The sequence below is a fragment of the Sus scrofa genome, chromosome 3 (genome assembly GCF_000003025.6).
Source record: "Sus scrofa isolate TJ Tabasco breed Duroc chromosome 3, Sscrofa11.1, whole genome shotgun sequence".
In the NCBI taxonomy this organism is placed as follows: Eukaryota; Metazoa; Chordata; class Mammalia; order Artiodactyla; family Suidae; genus Sus; species Sus scrofa.
The window spans coordinates 97,695,005-97,713,895 of record NC_010445.4 but is presented as its reverse complement, the minus strand read 5'-3'; the positions used below and the strand labels follow the sequence as shown (position 1 = coordinate 97,713,895).

Sequence of the window (18,891 nt, the reverse complement as noted above, 5' to 3'; positions counted from 1 at the left end):
ATAACCCACTGAGTGAGGCCAAGGATCAAACCCACATCCTCATGGGTTCTGGTTGGGTTCCTTACTGCTAGGCTGTGAAGGGAACTCCGAACTATAGTTATTTATCTTAGAGAATGTTCCATGTGCACTTGAGAAGAATGTGTATTCTGTTGACTATAGTTATTTAGATGTATTTGATGGATGTTATTTGAAAATGAAGTAAACTGCTCCTGTGAAAACCTAGTTGTCTACTAAGCCAGGCATTGAAGAGATTTGCAAAAATGTAAAACAATGCCACATTCTCATTTTTTGGTGGAAAATATAGTAATTATTCATAACAAATATTTGCTAATATAAAATGTTTATTTTTATTTAAATTAATGTTAAATTTTTATTACTTTTAAAAATTAAAGTATAGTTGATTTATAGTGTTGTGCCAGTTTCTGCTGTACAGCAGTGATCTAGTCATACACTCATATGCGTTCCTTTTCTTATATTATCTTCCATCACGGTCTATCCCAAGAGATAAGTTTTTAAATCATCTTTCATTTCTAACATGGTAAAATTTTTTTTTTTTGTCTTTTTGCCTTTTCAAGGGCCACTTCCCGCGGCATATGGAGGTTCCCGGGCTAGGGGTCGAATAGGAGCTGTAGCCTCCGGCCTACACCACAGCCACAGTAACATGATATCCAAGCCACGTCTGCAACCTACACTACAGCTCCCGGCAATGCCGGATCCTTAACCCACTGAGCAAGGCCAGGGACCGAACCCGCAACCTCATGGTTCCTAGTCGGATTCGTTAACCACTGTGCCACGACGGGAACTCCCTAACATGGTAAATATTGATAGATATAATCAAAATCAGGGGATCTTGAAACCAAAAAGTTTGAAAACCATTGATAATATCAGTTTTGATATGATATTATAAAATTGTTATAATTGTTTGATATTATAAAAATGTTATAGGCATATATATATATATATATATAAAATTCGATATTAAGACACTTGTTCAGTTGTAATAATTAATGTAGGCAGTACTGGTGGGTGGATTGAGAAATAAACCAGTGGGACAGAGTAGAAAAGCCTGAACAGGCTCACATATATGGTACAGCTTGATAATTGATGAAGGCACTGTTGCGATGTAGTGGAGAAAGGGTGATCTTTTCAGTATGCGGTGCCAGATCAATTGGATGGCCCTAGGGGAAAATAAATGAAGGCTTTCCTTTGTGTGTCTCTCTCCTTCCCCCTCCCTTGCTATTTTTTGTTGCTGAATCAGGAGTTTCATTTCTCACAGTTTGGATTTTGCTGATTGTACCCCTGTGGTGTTCGTGTTCAACCATGTTCCCCTGTCCCTCATATTTCCTGTGAACTGGTGATAGAGGATGTGGTTTCCTTCTTCTCTTTCTCTCTTCTTCCCTTTGTGGGGAAGAGGGAAGTAGAAGAGAGGAAAACTTCACAGGTGGTGGTGTATATTAGGAAGTATATAATCTCTTGGATGTTACTGGCATTTGATGGAGTTCCATTAATCATGGTTGTTAGAGAGTGGTGATATTCTAAGTATAATGTTCCCTTTTCATATAGTAGTTGGAAGGCTCCATGCTTTTGGGTCTGATTCTTAGTTTTAGGGGTTTTTTTTGGTCCTTTTTTTTTTAAGGACCGCACTTGCGACACATGGAAATTCCCAGGCTAGGGGTTGAATTGGAGCTGCAGCTTCGGGCCTATGCCACAGCCATAGCAACGCCAAATGCAAGCTGCATCTTTGACATATGCTGTAGTTTGCAGCAGTGCTGGATCCTTAACCCACTGAGCAAGGCTAGGGATCTAACCTGTATCCTCATGAATACTAGTCAGATTCTTAACCTGCTGAGCCGCAGTGGAAACTTCTAATTTTAGTTTTATGTTTTTATGTATAACAACTTACAGCAGAGGTCCTCAGCTTTATCAGACTCAACCTATCTTTTACATATTTAAAAAATACTTTTCTATGCTATTCTGGAATGAATTTAATAGATAATTTATTATTACACATGTAATACATAATTTCACTTACTAAACCCGTTGTCCTCAAACATCTGTTGTCATGGAAAGTAGTCTTATACATATAGATTCTCCATACAGTGCATATTAACCTGTTTCTTCCTTCTTTTAAATCTTAGAATTCTGTTACCCATTGTATCTTGAAATATTAGTAATGCTTTGTTAGACCATTTCAATTGGAAGATATCCATCTTCTAAAAGATGGATGGCCATTTTTTTTTTTCTAATATTTCTTTCATTTTTTCTCTTTCTGAGTATTTTTGGTCTTTTTTTTAATGTAGTGTAGTGTTTTGGTTTGTTTTTGTTTTTTGGTCTTTTTGCCTTTTCTAGGGCCAGTTCCCGCAGCACATGGAGGTTCCCAGGCTAGGGGTCCAGTGGGAGCTGTAGACACCGGCCTACACCAGAGCCACAGCAATGTGGGATCCGAGCTGCATCTGCAACCTACACCACAGCTCACGGCAATGCTGGATCCTTAACCCACTGAGCAAGTCCAGGGATCGAACCCACAGCCTCATGGCTCCTAGTCGGATTCGTTAACCACTGCACCACAACGGGAACTCCTAGTGCAGTTTTTAAAAAAATTTTTTTGAGGTAACGCTGTTGTCTAATATCATATAATGTTCATGTATACAATGTTATATTTCACCTTCAATATACACTACTGTGTGCTCACCCCAGGAAATTTAGTTTCCATCTGTCACCATATAGTTGGTTTCCTTTACCCATTTCACCCTCCTCTGGCCCTTTCCTCTCTGGTAACCACTATTTTGTTCTCTGTATCTGTGTGTTTGGTTTGTTCATTTATTTTGGTTTTTGTTTGTTTGTTTGATTCCACACATGACTGAAATTATACTGTATTTGTATTTCTCTAACTTACTCATTTAGCATAATACCTTTAAGGTCTATCCATGTTGTTGTAAATGGCAAGATTACATCATTTTTTATGACTAATTAATATTTTATTGCCTATATATCCTACATCTTTATCCATTCATCCATCAGTGGATACTTTGAGTATTGCTATGTCTTGACTATTGTCAGTAATGTTGCAGTGAACAAAGCAGGGTACATATATTTTTTTTGAATTAGTGTTTTCATATTCTGTGGACAGCCACCCAGAAATGGAATAACTGGATTGTATGGTAATTCTATTCTTAACTTTTGGGGAATCCCCATACTATTTTACATAGTGGCTGCACCAATTTAAATTCCCTTAAACTGTATATGAAGTTTCCCTTTTCTCCGCATCCTCACTGACAGTTTTTTTTTTTTGCCATTTCTTAAGCTGCTCCCGTGGCATATGGAGGTTCCCAGGCTAGGGGTCCAGTCGGAGCTGTAGCCGCCAGCCTACGCCACAGCCACAGCAACGCCGGATCCTTAACCCACTGAGCTAGGCCAGGGATAGAACCCACAACTTCATGGTTCCTAGTTGGATTCATTAACCACTGCGCCATAACGGGAACTCCTCTTCTCCGTTTTGAAAATGGCCATTCTAATACATCTGAGGTGATAATCTCATTGTGGCTTTGATTTGCATTTGCCTATTAATTAGTGATATTGAACATCTTTTCATGTGTCTGTTGGCCATCTATATGTCTTCTTTGGAAAAATGTCTCTTTATCCCCTCTGCCCAGTTTTTATTTGTTTATTTTTATATTTGATTTATGTTTTATTAATTTCTGCTATACAGCAAAGTGATTCAGTTGCACATGTATATTCCTTTTCATGTTATTTTCCATTATGGTTTATCACAGGATATTGAATAGAGTTCCCTGTGCTATACAGTAGGACCTTGTTTCCATCCTACATATAATAATTTGTATCTGCTAATCCCAAACGCCCACTCCATCCCTCCCCCATCTCTGCCCAGTTTTTAATCAAGATTTTTTTTAAATTGCCTGTATCTTAGCTCTTTTGGATTATCTGTCTGCTGTTTTTTTTTTTTTTTTTTTTTTTTTTTTGGTTTGGTTTGGTTTGGTTTGGTTTGTTTGTTTTTGGTTTTGAGCTAAATCTTTGACTTTTATCTTCCAGTCCCTCTAGTGATTTAATTGTGCCAACCATATTTTAAAATTTCAGAGCCTCTTTTTTTGTCTTGAGTGTTCTTTTTCAATGCATTCTATTTTTGTTTTATGAATGCACTGTTTTCACAAATCTTTTAGAAATTCTGATTGTATCTTCAAAGTTCTCTTTATTGCTTAAACCACCTGTGTTTCCTCTAGGTTCAGTTTTTTATTTTTTTTTTAATCTATCTTTTGTGCTCTAATCTTTCCACAAATGTTAGATGATTCATAGCTGTCTGTAGTTTTTTAAAACTAAGGGAATAGAAAAGCTGACCAGGAAGTTACATTTATATGGACAGACTGCTGGTAAACTTCTTCCTATTAGAATGTGGAGCAGGCTTTTCTTTGCTTTGCTTTTTAGGGCAGCATCCGTAGCACATGGAGATTCCCGCACTAGGGGTCATTATGGAGCTGCAGCTACCAGCCTACACCACAGCCACAGCAATGCTGGATTCAAGTCACGTCTGCAACCTACACCACAGCTCTTGGCAATGCTGGATCCTTAACCCACTGAGTGAGGCCAGGGATCGGACCTGCATCTTCATGGATACTAGTCCAGTTCGTAACCCACTGAACCACAATGGGAACTCCAGGAGCAGACTTTTCTAGGTTCTGTTCTTAAAACTGGATTTTTTTTTTTCCATCTCTCTGTCTCTGTTTCTCTTTTTAAAAAGCATATAGCACAGGGTATTCCCAAGGCAATCTCCCATCTAAATACTAACTAGGTCCAATCCTGCTTAGCTTTTGAGATCAGATGAGATTGGGTATGTTCTGGATGGTATGGTCATAGACAAGACTGGAATTTTATTAGGCCTCTGCTAGGTAGATCAGTTTCATGTTCTCTAGCATCAGCTCTCTTGATGCATGGTTTGGACTTTGTCTTAGAATTGTTTTCTCTTGTCTGATTGTATAAAGTAAAATCACCAGTACCATGTTTAATAGTGATGTGTAAAGCGGACATTTGTGCCTTATCCCTGATCTTAGTGGAAATGTCTCTAGTGTTTCCCTGTTAAGTGAACTGTTTGTTCATCCTAGAATTTGGTCTGCTCTGCTCAGCCTCTCTTATTTGTCTCTGTCTTCCAGAATTTTCTGAAATTTTATTTAATTCTGAATTCTTTCATGGTTGCTTTATTTTAGTGATTTTAGGTTCTTTTGTTTCTAATGCTCTTGCTGTTAAGGCATCTTGGAAAAGAGGCGATAAACACCTGGGCCTTTGCCTGTCACTAATTCATTATTATTGCGTTGGAACTCTAAAAATCTTCCCCTACCCCACCACTGAAATGCTGTTAAATGTCTTTAAGGTCACTGAATAAAAAAATACTTTACAATATTGGGATTTATCTCGCTGTGTCTCTTTGTAAAACTAAGTTATCAAATTATTTTGAAAATGTGTTATGACTCTAAGTTATTCAGCATTGAAAAAAACGTTTCCATGCATTTCAGAAGGTATAATCTGGAAATTTTTTGGTTCGTGCTTTACCTAGAGTTATTAATTTTTGAAGGTAGAATTTTTCTTTAGGTGGTCATATGTATCAGAAACTAATAAATGAACAGAACATGCCTAGCTTTATGTAGACTTTTTTTAAAACAAAAATATGTTCCAGTCACTATGCTGTGCAGCAGAAATTGACACAACACTGTAAATCAGCTATACTCTTTAAAGAAAGAAAATGTTCCAAACGCTATCAAACTATAGTTAGTAGATAGGAGTTGATGGGAATAATTGCCATTGTGAGTTGATGAGTTAACTCTGATTGGGAATGCTCTCCCTGGTTTGGATTAATGCTTGGAGTAACCTGGGATCCAAAAGCAGTGAATGATGGAGCAGTCCTTTTACTTGTCAGGATTATAGAAAACCTCTTAAAAATTTGAACATTTTGGGTGGCAGGGGGGAATATAAAATATTGACATAGTTCAGAAATCAAAATATGGAATAAACAATAAAATGTCTTGCTCTTGTACAGTCCCATAGCCCATCAATGTTTCTAGAATCGTATATTTATTTCTAGAAACATTTTATCCATATAGAAGCAATGAGGTGTGTGTGTTTGGGTCTTTAAGTAAATTGTAGAGTAAATTATGATACTGTTATGTTCTTTTTAAAAGAAATATCTTGGGTATAGCTCCATATCATATAAAGATCTGCATCATTCATTCCTATGGCTGTTTCATTTTTCTGTTTTATTTAATCCTAGTTGATGGATATTTGCTTCATTTTACTCTTTTACTGTTAGAAATAAATACTACAAAGAACAAACTTGTGCATAGGTCATTTCATACATGCATAATTGTGAGAATGTGTATAGAATAAATTGTAACAGGCAGAATAGTTGAAATATCTTAGTATGCTTCCTGTAGTTTGCATTTCCTTCTTTGTATTTCTGTACTGATCAAAGCAGGGAGATTGAACTGAAAGGATTCGTAACTTGTAACTTTAATTTATGGTGTCTCTCTTAAGGCCTTTTTTAAATCTTCAGAGAAAACAAATTTTTACGGTCTTATGTTTACTGATAAGTAAGTAGTAATTCTAACTTTTAAGTATATAAGTAATAAAATGGAATTCCATGGAGTTCCCTGGTGGCCTAGTGGTTAAGGATCTGATGTTGTCAGTGCTGTGGCTTGGGTCACTGCTGTGGGAAGTTCATTCCCTAGCCTGAGAAATTCTACATGCCACAGGAGTGGCCAAAAAAAAAAAAAAAAAGTTCTCCACCATGGATTAGCAGTCTGTCTCCAGTTTGGGTACTGATGTTAAAGAAACTTATTTCAAATCTTTAAAATGAAATTCAAATAAAGGCAATTTTCTTGCTATACATTTTATTGTGTTGATATTTTTATTTTAAGATGTTAGGTTTTTGCAATTTTCTTGATATCTGTAAACAAAATTTGAATTAGCCAAAAGAGTGCTATTGAGACTATGAACAGTGCTCCTTAAGAAGTGAATGTAATATAACGAAGTTATTTATTTAGTGTATTTAGGCTCTTAGAATTGCTAGGAGAAGGAAAACTAGGGGAAAAATACAGTAACTAGAGAAAAGTCATACCACAATTTAACATTTTAACATCTGCATGTTTAGCACACTTTTTCTTGAATGTTTTGTTTCTTCTATATAATTTTTCCTTTGAAATGATCAGCTTATCCCCTGTGTGTTGAAGTGTTTTCTTTTCTCTTCTAGCCCAGATCATAATGCAGAAAAGCATTGGGCTATATCCACGGTATAGCCTACATATTGTCCCAGGTACTGTTGTGAGATTTCCCTGGTGATCAAAACAATATGTTTGTCATCCTATCTTAGAGAAGAGGGTCTTCCTAATCCTGGTGGTTTCTTTCGAACATTCTACTTTTCTCCTAGCTATCAAAGGGAAAAGTGACATCAAGAGAGGATTTTTTCCCCTTGAATTCCTCTTTAACGGTGTCTTTCATGTTTGTAATCAAATCTCCAGAATCATAGATTAATACCTTGTTGCTTTGGTTCTCTCCACATGCTGGAAACGGAAGGGGCTTTCCAGAAATTGCTTGTCATGTCTCTTTACGAAATCCATTGATGTAGCACATTAAGCTCAGACTTCTCTTGGCTCTTCATTCCTCTGTCTTACTTACTCACACACATGTTCCAGTTTTTGTTTTGTTTTGTTTTCTTGGGAGTCTCCTTTAAACTTTTATTTGTTAACATCTGTTAAAGTAGTATTAACAACAGAAAATCTATCTTTGTTTTTCACACCTGCACGGCATGTGGAAATTCTCTGGCCAGGGATATTACCCTGCTATAGCAGCAACCTGAGCCACAGCAGTGACAGTGCTGGATCGTTAAGCTGCTAGGCCACCAGGGAACTCCAGAAAATGTATCTTTGTATAGAAATATTTGAAAATTTCCGGATTTCTTTCTGCTTTTGACCTCCTCCTCTTTGTGTTATAAAGATGCATAAAGTTGAACTCTTTTGCTTATAGAAGCAGCCCTTAAATGTTTGTTGCTGAGATATAGTGAAGAAAACCATGGTTCATCAACTCTGTGGTATAGAGTACTGGTTCTCAATCAGTAGCAGTTTTGTCTCCCAGGGGACATTTGGCAAAGTCTAGAGAGTTTTGGTTGTTACAGCTGAGTATGGGACTACTACTGTTATCCAGTAGGTATAAGCCAGGAGTACTGATAAACATCCTGTGTGCACAGGACAGCCCCCACAACAAAGGGTTGGTTACCTGGCTCTAACAGTCAGAAATGCCATGGTTGAGAAAAGCTGATGTAGTGTTATCATTAATAATTCTTGCTCTCTTGGTATATATAGTATTCATACAAGTTGATGCACTTTTATCTAATTAGGATCCCCCTTCACTTTAAATTTTAATTAAAAAAACCTTTTTTTTTGGCTCCACCCACCGCAGCATATGGAAGTTCCCCAGGGACCTGTGCCACAGCTGCAGCAACACTGGATACCTAACCCATTGTGTTGAACCCGTGCTATTGCACAGACAACACTAGATCCTTTTTTTTTTTTCTTCCAGTTTCATTGAGATCTAAGTGACATGCAGTTCTGCGTAAGTTTAAGGTGTGCAGCAACGTAATGATTTGAATTACATACATGCATCCTCATATAAAAACAAAATTAGGAGTTCCCGTCGTGGCGCAGTGGTTAACGAATCCGACTAGGAACCATGAGGTTGCGGGTTCGGTCCCTGCCCTTGCTCAGTGGGTTAAAGATCCGGCGTTGCTGTGAGCTGTGGTGTAGGTTGCAGACGCGGCTCGGATCCCGAGTTGCTGTGGCTCTGGCGTAGGCCGGTGGCTACAGCTCCGATTGGACCCCTAGCCTGGGAACCCCCATATGCCGCGGGAGCGGCCCAAGAAATAGCAACAACAACAACAAAAAAAAGACAAAAAAAAACCAAAAAAAAACAAAATTAAATAAGAAAAAATTTAGTTTTCCTTGTGATGAGAACTCAGGGTTTACTCTCAACTTTCGTATGTAACCTTATAGTTAACATTAATAGCATTGTTGATTACATTTATCATATTGTACATTATATCCCTAGTACTTATTTATTTTATAACTGGAAGTTCATATGTTTTGACTGCTTTCATTTGATTCCCCCTTCCCGTCCACCACCCACCTCTGGTAACGACATATCTGATCTCTTTTTCTATGATTTTGATGGACAATGCTAGGCTAGATTCTTTTTTTTTTTAATTTTTATTTTTGTTTTATTTTCCCACTGTACAGCAAGGGGATCAAGTTATCCTTACATGTATACATTACATTTTTTCCCCCCATCCTTTGTTCTGTTGCAACATGAGTATCTAGACATAGTTCTTTTTTTTTTTTTTTTTTTTTTTTTTTCTTTTGGTCTTTTGTTGTTGTTGTTGCTGTTGCTATTTCTTGGGCCACACCCATGGCATATGGAGGTTCCCAGGCTAGGGGTTGAATCGGAGCTGTAGCCACCGGCCTACGCCAGAGCCACAGCAACGCGGGATCCGAGCCACGTCTGCAACCTACACCACAGCTCACGGCAACGCCGGATCTTTAACCCACTGAGCAAGGGCAGGGACCGAACCCGCAACCTCATGGTTCCTAGTCGGATTCGTTAACCACTGCGCCACGACGGGAACTCCTAGACATAGTTCTTAATGCTTCTCAGCAGGATCTCCTTGTAAATCTATTCTAAATTGTGTCTGATAAACCCAAGCTCCCGATCCCTCCCACTCCCTCCCTCTCCTATCAGGCAGCCACAAGTCTATTTTCCAAGTCCATGATTTTCTCTTCTGTGGAGATGTTCACTTGTGCTGGATATTAGATTCCAGTTATAAGTGATATCATATGGTATTTGTCTTTGTCTTTCTGGCTCATTTCACTCAGGATGAGATACTCTAGCTCCATCCATGTTGCTGCAAATGGCATTATGTCATTCTTTTTTTATGGCTGAGTAGTATTCCATTGTGTATATATATACCACCTCTTCCAAATCCAATCATCTGTCGATGGACATTTGGGTTGTTTCCATGTCCTGGCTATTGTGAATAGTGCTGCAATGAACATGTGGGTGCATGCGTCTCTTTTAAGTATAGTTTTGTCTGGATATATTAGGCTAGATTCTTAACCCACTATGTTACAGTGGGAATTCCTACATTTTAATATTTTTAAAAGTCATATACATGCGTATAACTGTCTAATAATATTCAAGGCAGTCATGTGCCTGCTTCCCACTTTGCAATCATTTTCAACTTGTCTGATAGTGACTTTGGCATTTATACTACTTTTATAGTGCTACGATTAATCTTCATTATTAGAAGTGTCTCCTTACTTTCTCTTCTCTGTTCTGTTTCCTTTGTGTTTCCAGTGTATCATAATTTTATTAACTCAATAATCAGTCTTTATATTTTATGAATATGTAAATATTCCTCACATAATTCTTTCTTATGCAACCTTTTGTTTCCTTGGAGTTAATAATTGTTTTGCCCTTTCCTTTTGATTAGTCTTCTAAAATGTAAAAATTTTAGTCCTTGCTTATCTGAAAATGTTTTTCACACTTGGCTAATGATATGTTTAGGTATATAATCCTGGTTTGGAAATAATTTCTGTCAGTTTTTTTTTTTTGTTTTTGGTCTTTTTGCCATTTCTTGGGCCGCTCTCTCGGCATATGAAGGTTCCCAGGCTAGGGGTCTAATCGGAGCTCTAGCTGCCAGCGTATGCCAGAGCCACAGAAACGCCACATCCGAGCTGTGTATGCAACCTACACCACCGCTCACGGCAACGTTGGATTGTTAACCCATTGAGCAAGGGCAGGGATCGAACCCTCAACCTCATGGTTCCTAGTCGGATTCGTTAACCACTGAGCCACGACGGGAACTCCCCCCGTCAGAATTTTGAATCTTCCCTTTTGTCCTATCTTACAGTGATGCTGTTGAGAAATGTAATCTTCTGAAAGCATTTTGGATTTTTGAGCTTCATTACTTTTAAAGAATTTGTTTATTGTATTCAACAGGTTAAATGCTATAGAAACCTGTTAGCTGAATTTCCAGTCACGATTCTTTATATTTTAAAACTAAAGAAGTTAAGAGCAGTTCTGTGATGCAGTGGATTAAGTATCTGGCATTGTCACTGCAGCAGCTTGGGTCAGTGCTATAGTTTGGGTTCAATCTCTGGCCCAGGAACTTCCACATGCTACAGGTGTGGCCAAAAAAAAAAATGTTGAGAATTCAGTTTGTGGCTGATAAAAGATTAATCAGACCAATGACACCAAGCCCCCCCCTTTTTGGGGGGGTGTTAAAAAACCAACATTTTATTAGGGGATGTTCTTAGATTTACAAAGCTGCAAATATAGTACAGAGAGTTCCCACCTACTCTGCACTGTTTCCGCTAATGTTAACAGTTTGTATAGCCATAACATCCTGATAAAAACTAAGAAATTAACATAGCTAAATTGCTATTAACTAAACTCCAACCTTTATTCAGATTTTACCAGTCTTTCTCTGATGTCCTTTTTATATTTTAGAATGCAACCTGACATGGCCTTTGATGGTTATCGCAGTCTTTTCCTTGTTGCTAGTTTTGAAGGATAGTATGTACATGTAATAATTTTGTTGAGATGTTTTGATGGTTAATTTTTTTTTTCTTTTTTAAGGCTGCACCCGTGTCATTTGGAAGTTCCCAGGCTAGGGGTCGAATCAGAGCTACAGCCACTGACCTACGCCGCAGCCACAGCAACGAGGGATCCAAGCTGCATCATCGACCTACACCACAGCTCACGGCAACGCCTGATGGTTGATGTATTGAGTTAGGCCAGGGATGGAACCATTGTCCTCATGGATACTAGTTGGGTTCATTTCCACTGCGCTGCAACAGGAACTACGTGATGGTTAATTTTATGTGTGGACATGACTGGGCTACGTGATGCTCAGATATCTGCTTAAACATTATTCGGATGTGACCCTGAGGGTGTTTCTGTGAGAGATTATTTGAATCAGTAAACTGAGTAAAGCAGATTATTTTCCCCAGTGTGAGGGGACCCTCATCCAATCACTTGAAGGGCTGAAAAGAAGCAAAAAAGGAAGAGGAAGGGAGAATTTTCACACTCTGCCTGATTAAGCTGGGTCATCAGTACTCCTGGACTCAAACCACACATTTTGTTTACCCATTCATCCTTTGATGGAAATTTGAATTGTTTCCACTTCTGGCTCTTACGAATTGTGCTTCGGTGAACATATGTGTATGAGTTTTGTATAGATGTATGTTTTCTTTTCCCATGGTATTGCTTTTAGGAGTGGAATTGACTGGGTCAGATGCCAACTCTGTTTAACATTTTGAGGAACTGCCAAACTGTTTTCCAAAGTGGCTGTAGTATTTTACGTCCTCACTAGCAAAGTATTGTTGTTCCAATTTCTCCATTCACTCATCCACACTTGTTATTGTCTGTGTTTTTCTTTTTAGCCATCCTTGTGGTTTTATGTGAAGTGTATCTTGCTGTGGTTTTGATTTTTGCCTTTTCCTGTTGACTAAGAATGTTGAGAGCCTCCCTCACCCTGACAAATAGATTTTTTGCATATTTAAAAAATTGAAATATTGTTGACATACAACATTATGTTAGTTTCAGGTGTACTACATAGTGATTTGACATTTGCATATGTCGTGGAATGATTGCAGTGAGTCTAGTAACCATCCGTCACCATACAAATTGTTACTGTATTATTGACCATATTCCTTTTTTTTTTGGCCATGCCTAGGGCATGTTGGAGTTCCTGGTCTGGGAATGAACCCATGCCACTACTGTAACCAGAGCCACAGCAGTGATAACACAAGATCCTTAATCTACTGGGCCACAAGGGAACTCCTTGACCATCTTCCTAATGCTGTATATTATTACATCTCCGTGGCTTATTTATTTTCTAACTAGACGTTTGTACCTCTTACTCCCCTCCACTCTCCACATGTCCTCTGACAGTCACATCTTTGTTCTGTTTTCCTTTTGTTTGTTTTGGTTTTTAGATCCCATATATAAGTGAGATAATACGGTATTTGTCTTTATTTGTCTGACTTCCTTCACTTAGCATAATACCCTCTAGAGCCATCCATATTGTCCCAAATGGCAAGATTTCCTTCTTTCTTTCCTTTTCTTTTCTTTCTTTCTGTCTTTCTTTCTTTCTCTCCTTCTTTCTTTCCTCCTTCCCTATTCTTTTCTTTCTTTCTAAATGGAAAAATGCCTTTCTTTAGTGAAGAAATAATGGCTTTTATTGAACAAGGAAAATTTAGAATTTAGGTTCAGTGTGCTTAAGGAGCATGCTTGTTAACCACGTAGATTCCTGGATCCCTTCCCAAAATACTTGGATTCAGTAAGTCTAATGTGGCACCAAGAAATTTTCGTGTTTCCAAGCAGAGATGGTGGTCCTGAACTATTGCACAAGCTTCATTTGTATCAGAGTGAAGGAAAGTCTTCAGGTAGTGGGGAAATGGATGCAAATTTAAACTTTCTTTTGCTTCATTTGTACAAATAGGTAACATCTTTAGATAAAAGAAGAAATAACTTGTGTGCACATTTATGGTTTTTGAGTCTGTGGGGATTAAACTGAATGTCTTTTTAAGCAAATAGCAGATTCTTGGCTGATCAGCACCTGCCATTAAACATGAGACTGTGTTGTGTTGTAATTATTCTTATTTCTCTCTGTAACAGAACTCTGCACAGCCTTTGAAATAGAGTATACTTTTAAAAACTTTTTGGATGATCTATGGGAAATCATGTTATCTCTAAAAATTCTGTGCTCCTGTGCCTGTTGAAAAGCAATATGAATGATTATGTGGGCCTGGAGTGGTCTTTCTGAAATGTTGGAGTCTTTGATATGTTTTTATACCCATTACATTTGGGAAAGGTTGTTCCTTTTTTTTTTTTTTTTTTTGTCTTTTGTCTTTTTGTTGTTGTTGTTATTGTTGCTATTTCTTGGGCCGCTCCCGCGGCATATGGAGGTTCCCAGGCTAGGGGTTGAATCGGAGCTGTAGCCACCGACCTACGCCAGAGCCACAGCAACGTGGGGTCCGAGCCGCGTCTGCAACCTACACCACAGCTCACGGCAACGCCGGATCGTTAACCCACTGAGCAAGGGCAGGGATCGAACCCGCAACCTCATGGTTCCTAGTCGGATTCGTTAACCACTGCGCCACGACGGGAACTCCGGTTTTTCTTTTTTTTTTTTGGTCTTTTGTCTGTGACCTACACCACAGCCGATCCTTAACCCACTGAGCAAGGCCAGGAATCAAACCTGTGTGCTCATGGATGCTAGTACTATGGAAGAGTCACAGGTTTATTGCTTGGGGTTCAAAATAAAACAATTGGGTTATCCATATTTAGAATTTGATAACTTGATAATAGTTTCTTTAGTGTGCAGTTAGCTGAAAATTTATCATGTTTTTTTCTCTATGAGCCAGGATTTGTCAAGCATAAAGGAAGCCAACACTTTAAATCTCTTTTTAAACTACTTTCATCAACAACTCTTGGCGTGTTGGTACATGTGTTAATTACATATTCATATTTAATTCATAAAATAATTCTGACTCAACCTCTTACTTTGTTAGCTGTTAATATATGTACATGAAAATTTAAGTGTCAGATTTTCATTTTTAATTTAGGAAAAAGTACAATATAGCTACATTAAAGAAAAATTAAAAACTGAAATCACCTATTAACCCTTTCATCTTTGCATACAATCTATAGTTCCAAAAATAATTTATATTTAATTTGATTGGAATATTCTTTTATTGGTTTTTGATCATATTGTGTCTCTCAAACAGTATAACCAATGTTTTCTTATCTCATGATATAATTATTAAAATAATGGTGTAGTGATTCAGTTTAAATTCTTTTGTCATTTGAGAGTCTGATGACAACTTTATGCTGTATTGTTTGTATGAATTCTCAGCGTCTGTTATCCCACGAAATTCGAATGGTGTTTCTTAAAATAACACAGCTTCTGCTCCTCCCCGTTAAAAGAAAAACTGACTTCAGCAAACTTAATTTTTTTTTCTAGGTGATTAAGTATTAAATGTTAGAAATAACTGCTTTGTTGGCTGTTATTTAGGCAAGGAAAGTAAATGAAACTATTTTTGGAAATCCTATTTGTTACTTAAGCACTCGTGCATGTGTGAACATATATTCACTGGTCACAGAAGCTCTTCTCTGGCAGCTGTATATGTGCGAACAGCAATATAGCAGTTTCCCTGCTCGTAATTCTGTCCTTTTTAAGAGCGTGTCAGGTAATTACTGACGCTGAGTGTTGTTATGTTCAATGAAGTAATAATGTTAATTTTTCGGCTTCAGTAATGTGTATGAATAAAATATATTAGAAAAACAGAAAACGTTTATAACTTTGGGTAACAAAATTAGAGATTTGACAGGCTAATATGGAAATACCACATGCTTTCAGACAAGTCTTTTGAAGTAATAGCAACCTAGATGATTAATAGAAAGATATTTTTGGTTTTTTTGTTTTGTTTTGTTTTATATCTGTGTCTGTGGCATGCAAGAATTCCTGGGCCAGGGAGTTCCCATCGTGGCTCAGTGGTTAATGAATCCGACTAGGAACCATGAGGTTTCGGGTTCGATCCCTGGCCTAGCTCAGTGGGTTAAGGATCTGGCGTTGCCGAGAGCTGTGGTGTAGGTCGCAGATGTGGCTCGGATCCCACATTGCTGTGGCTCTGGCGTAAGCTGGTGGCCGTAGCTCTCATTCAATCCCTAGCCTGGGAACCTCCATATGCCATGGGGGCGGCCCAAGTAATGGCAAAAAGACAAAAAGAAAAAAAGAATTCCTGGGCCAGGCTTCAAACCCATACCACAGTTATAACCAGAGCCACAGCAGTGATACTGGATCCTTAATCTGCTGAGCCATGAAGAAACTTGAACAGAAAGATGTTTTGATGAGGAGAATTTTTTTTTTTGATTTAATGAGTATATAGTTGGAAAGTATTTAGTAAAATGTAATTTTTGACCTACATGTTAATATTTTACTTTTGCTGTTGGTAATTTTTTTCCTTTGAATCATATTTCACTCTGAACCAACATCAAGTCTGTTTAGCTTCCTATGTAATGTATGTCATTTATTTGTTTTTCATGTTATTTAGTGGGGAGGAATTAGTGATTTTTGTTTAGAAGCTCAAATGACATTTTGACATTTAAAACATTTTTTTGTGAGCCCTGACCAATATCTATAACCTGAATAGTTTATTAAAATTCTCTTGTCAAATTTGTAGCTATACTGAATTTTTTAAGCTGGTGGACTTTTAAAAAGTCCTTGTAATAAATACCACTACCTGGATAACCTTAATTTTTCTCAGTTCCAGACAAGCCTTTTTAAATAGACATTTCATTTCCAAACTCATACCCAGCTATGAGCAAAGGTAAATGCCATCAGACTTCAAGGTCCATGAATCTGTAGGTCTTTATTTGTCCCTTGCTCTATGGAAGTTACTTGTGTTTAAATTTTAACTAGTCTTTAGAGTAATTTCAATAAAGGTAAGTTAGTTAATCCTGCTCTGAATGTGTATTATTTTTAGGTTCTCATATGCAGTGGCTGCTTAAATTTGAAGATTATTTTAGGTACTGGTTTGCACGGTGATATCTTTGAAGATCCCTGGTATATATAACATTACCTCATATTAATTCTTTACAGGTTCAGAAACTGATTCTTAGTTGAAGGTTGCATTGTACTCTTCTCTTTTTCTTGAAAATTTAGGAAATCGCTATAAAGTCTTTTATGTTATAAAGATTTACTGGCTAACACTGCTACTTCTCTGGGTTAGCCTCACAGTCAATGTCCTCAAAGGCAGTCTTATTTTTAAGGTTACACAACACCAAGATTGTAGAGAGAGTCCAAGTATATATACATAGATAGATGTTTCTAACTGCCATCTAGTTTCTTAATACTAGCTTTACATTTTGAATATTCCTTATTTTATAAATCATTACTGTGAAGATGAGATGGCCTTTCTTATATTTATTCACTTTTTCCTCTTTCAACAGGGGGAAATGCAGTGTTGCCCTTCTGAATGAGACAGAGTCAGTATTGTCGTATCTTGATAAAGAGGTAATTCACAATTAACACTTGTTTGTGTTTTCCCCTCTTTTTTTTCACATGAAGCCCATACTTTTGTATTATTTCCTCTTCTAACAAATTATTGCACTGTAATAGCAGTATTATTGTAAAAGACTAAAATGTATTTAGGTAACTTAATTTTTCTGGTTAACTGAGATAAAAGTTGGCAAAAACTCCTGTCTGTCTCTCTCGTTTTGTTTGGTCAAGAAAAGCTTATGTTGGAGTTGCCATCGTGGAGCAGCAGAAACAAATCCAAGTAAGAACCAAGAGGTTTCGGTTTCCATCCCTGGCCTTGCTCAGTGGGTTAAGGATCCAGCGTTGCTGTGTGAGCTGTGGTGTAGGTTGCAGATGAGGCTCGGATCTGGTGATGCTGTGGTTGTGGTGTAGGCCGGTGGCAACAACTCTGATGAGACCCCTAGCCTGGTAACCTCCATAAGCTGCGGGTGCGGCCCTAAAAAGACAAAAAAAAAAAAAAAAAGCTTATAAAGTGTAGCACACGATTTAATTGGTAGCAGGAGAAATATTTTTGCCCTAATGAAATAAATGACTTAGGTGTACTTGGTCCTCCTCCCTGTTGTTTTTTGGGGGTTTTTTGTTTTTTGTTTTAAATAAATAGCTTTTCTTTTAGACTCTTTCCAGATGAGATTTTACCATTGGTGTCAGCTTTCTTTCCTAGAATCCTAATAAACTTTGTCAACTAGGAATATTTTTTCTGTAAACTTCAAGGAGAAACATTTTTTAACAAGTTGAATTAGAGCATGTGTTTCTTTGAAGAGAGGAAAGTCTTTAAGATTATTCCACATTTTGTAGTTTTATCATTTGTATTGAGGGGAAAATATTTCACTATTGATAATGTTTCAGTATTTAATCTTTATGGTTTCATAGTGTTTGTTTTCTCAAAATCTTTATCATATATATGTGTTTTTTAAGAGGAATTAAAGGGGCATAGTTTCTTTTTCTTTTTCTTTTTTTTTTTTTTTTTAGGACTGCACCCGTGGCACATAGAGTTTCCCAGGCTAGGGGTCAAATCAGAGCTACAGCTGTTGGCCTACACAACAGCCACAGCAACGTAGCATCTGAGCCACATCTGTGACCTACACCACAGCGCACAGAACACTGGATCCTTAAGACCTACTGACTACTGAGCGAGGCCAAGGATCGGACCCGCAACCTCATGGTTACTAGTCAGATTCATTTCTGCTGCACCACAATGGGAACTCCGCATATTTTCTTTTTAAAAAATATTTTAGTTTCAGGTGTATAGCAAATGAGCTTTTAATATGTTAAGATTAGCCCTTTGTATATAATCTCCAAATGTTAAAAAAAAATTTACTGTGCACAAAAGTATCCTTCCCTTATCTCCATCATTGTAGCAAAAGATTAGTGCAAACATGTAGAACTACTGAACACTAGAAACCTGATAAAGAAACTAAAAGGAAAATAAATATTCAAGACAGAGAAAAAGGTTTATAGTTTTCATACTCATGAAATTTAGAAAAAGAAGCTGGGGTTTATTGTCTCTCCAACAGGATGATGAATAATCACATGGATAATGATGATGCTCAGAATTTAGCTTTTGTTCACAGATAAAATTAAAGAGGAAATATTCAGTATGTTTCAGTGAATTTTTTTGTATTTTTCTCTCTGTTAAGAGAGTGGAATCTTTTTTTTCCTTTTTACACCCACACCTGTGGCATATGGAAGTTCCCAGGCTAGGGGTAGAATCAGAACTGCAGCTGTGGCCTATGCCA

General features: G+C 37.5%; 1 protein-coding gene across 1 annotated transcript in view; it reads left to right on the top strand.

Annotated features, from left to right (window-relative positions):
- MTA3 (metastasis associated 1 family member 3) overlaps nucleotides 1–18,891 on the top strand; it is a 181,466-nt gene that overhangs the window by 68,973 nt on the left and 93,602 nt on the right. Inside the window, 1 exon segment of the mRNA XM_021087577.1 lies at nucleotides 17,068–17,131. Within this exon segment, the coding sequence (XP_020943236.1) occupies nucleotides 17,068–17,131 (64 nt within the window).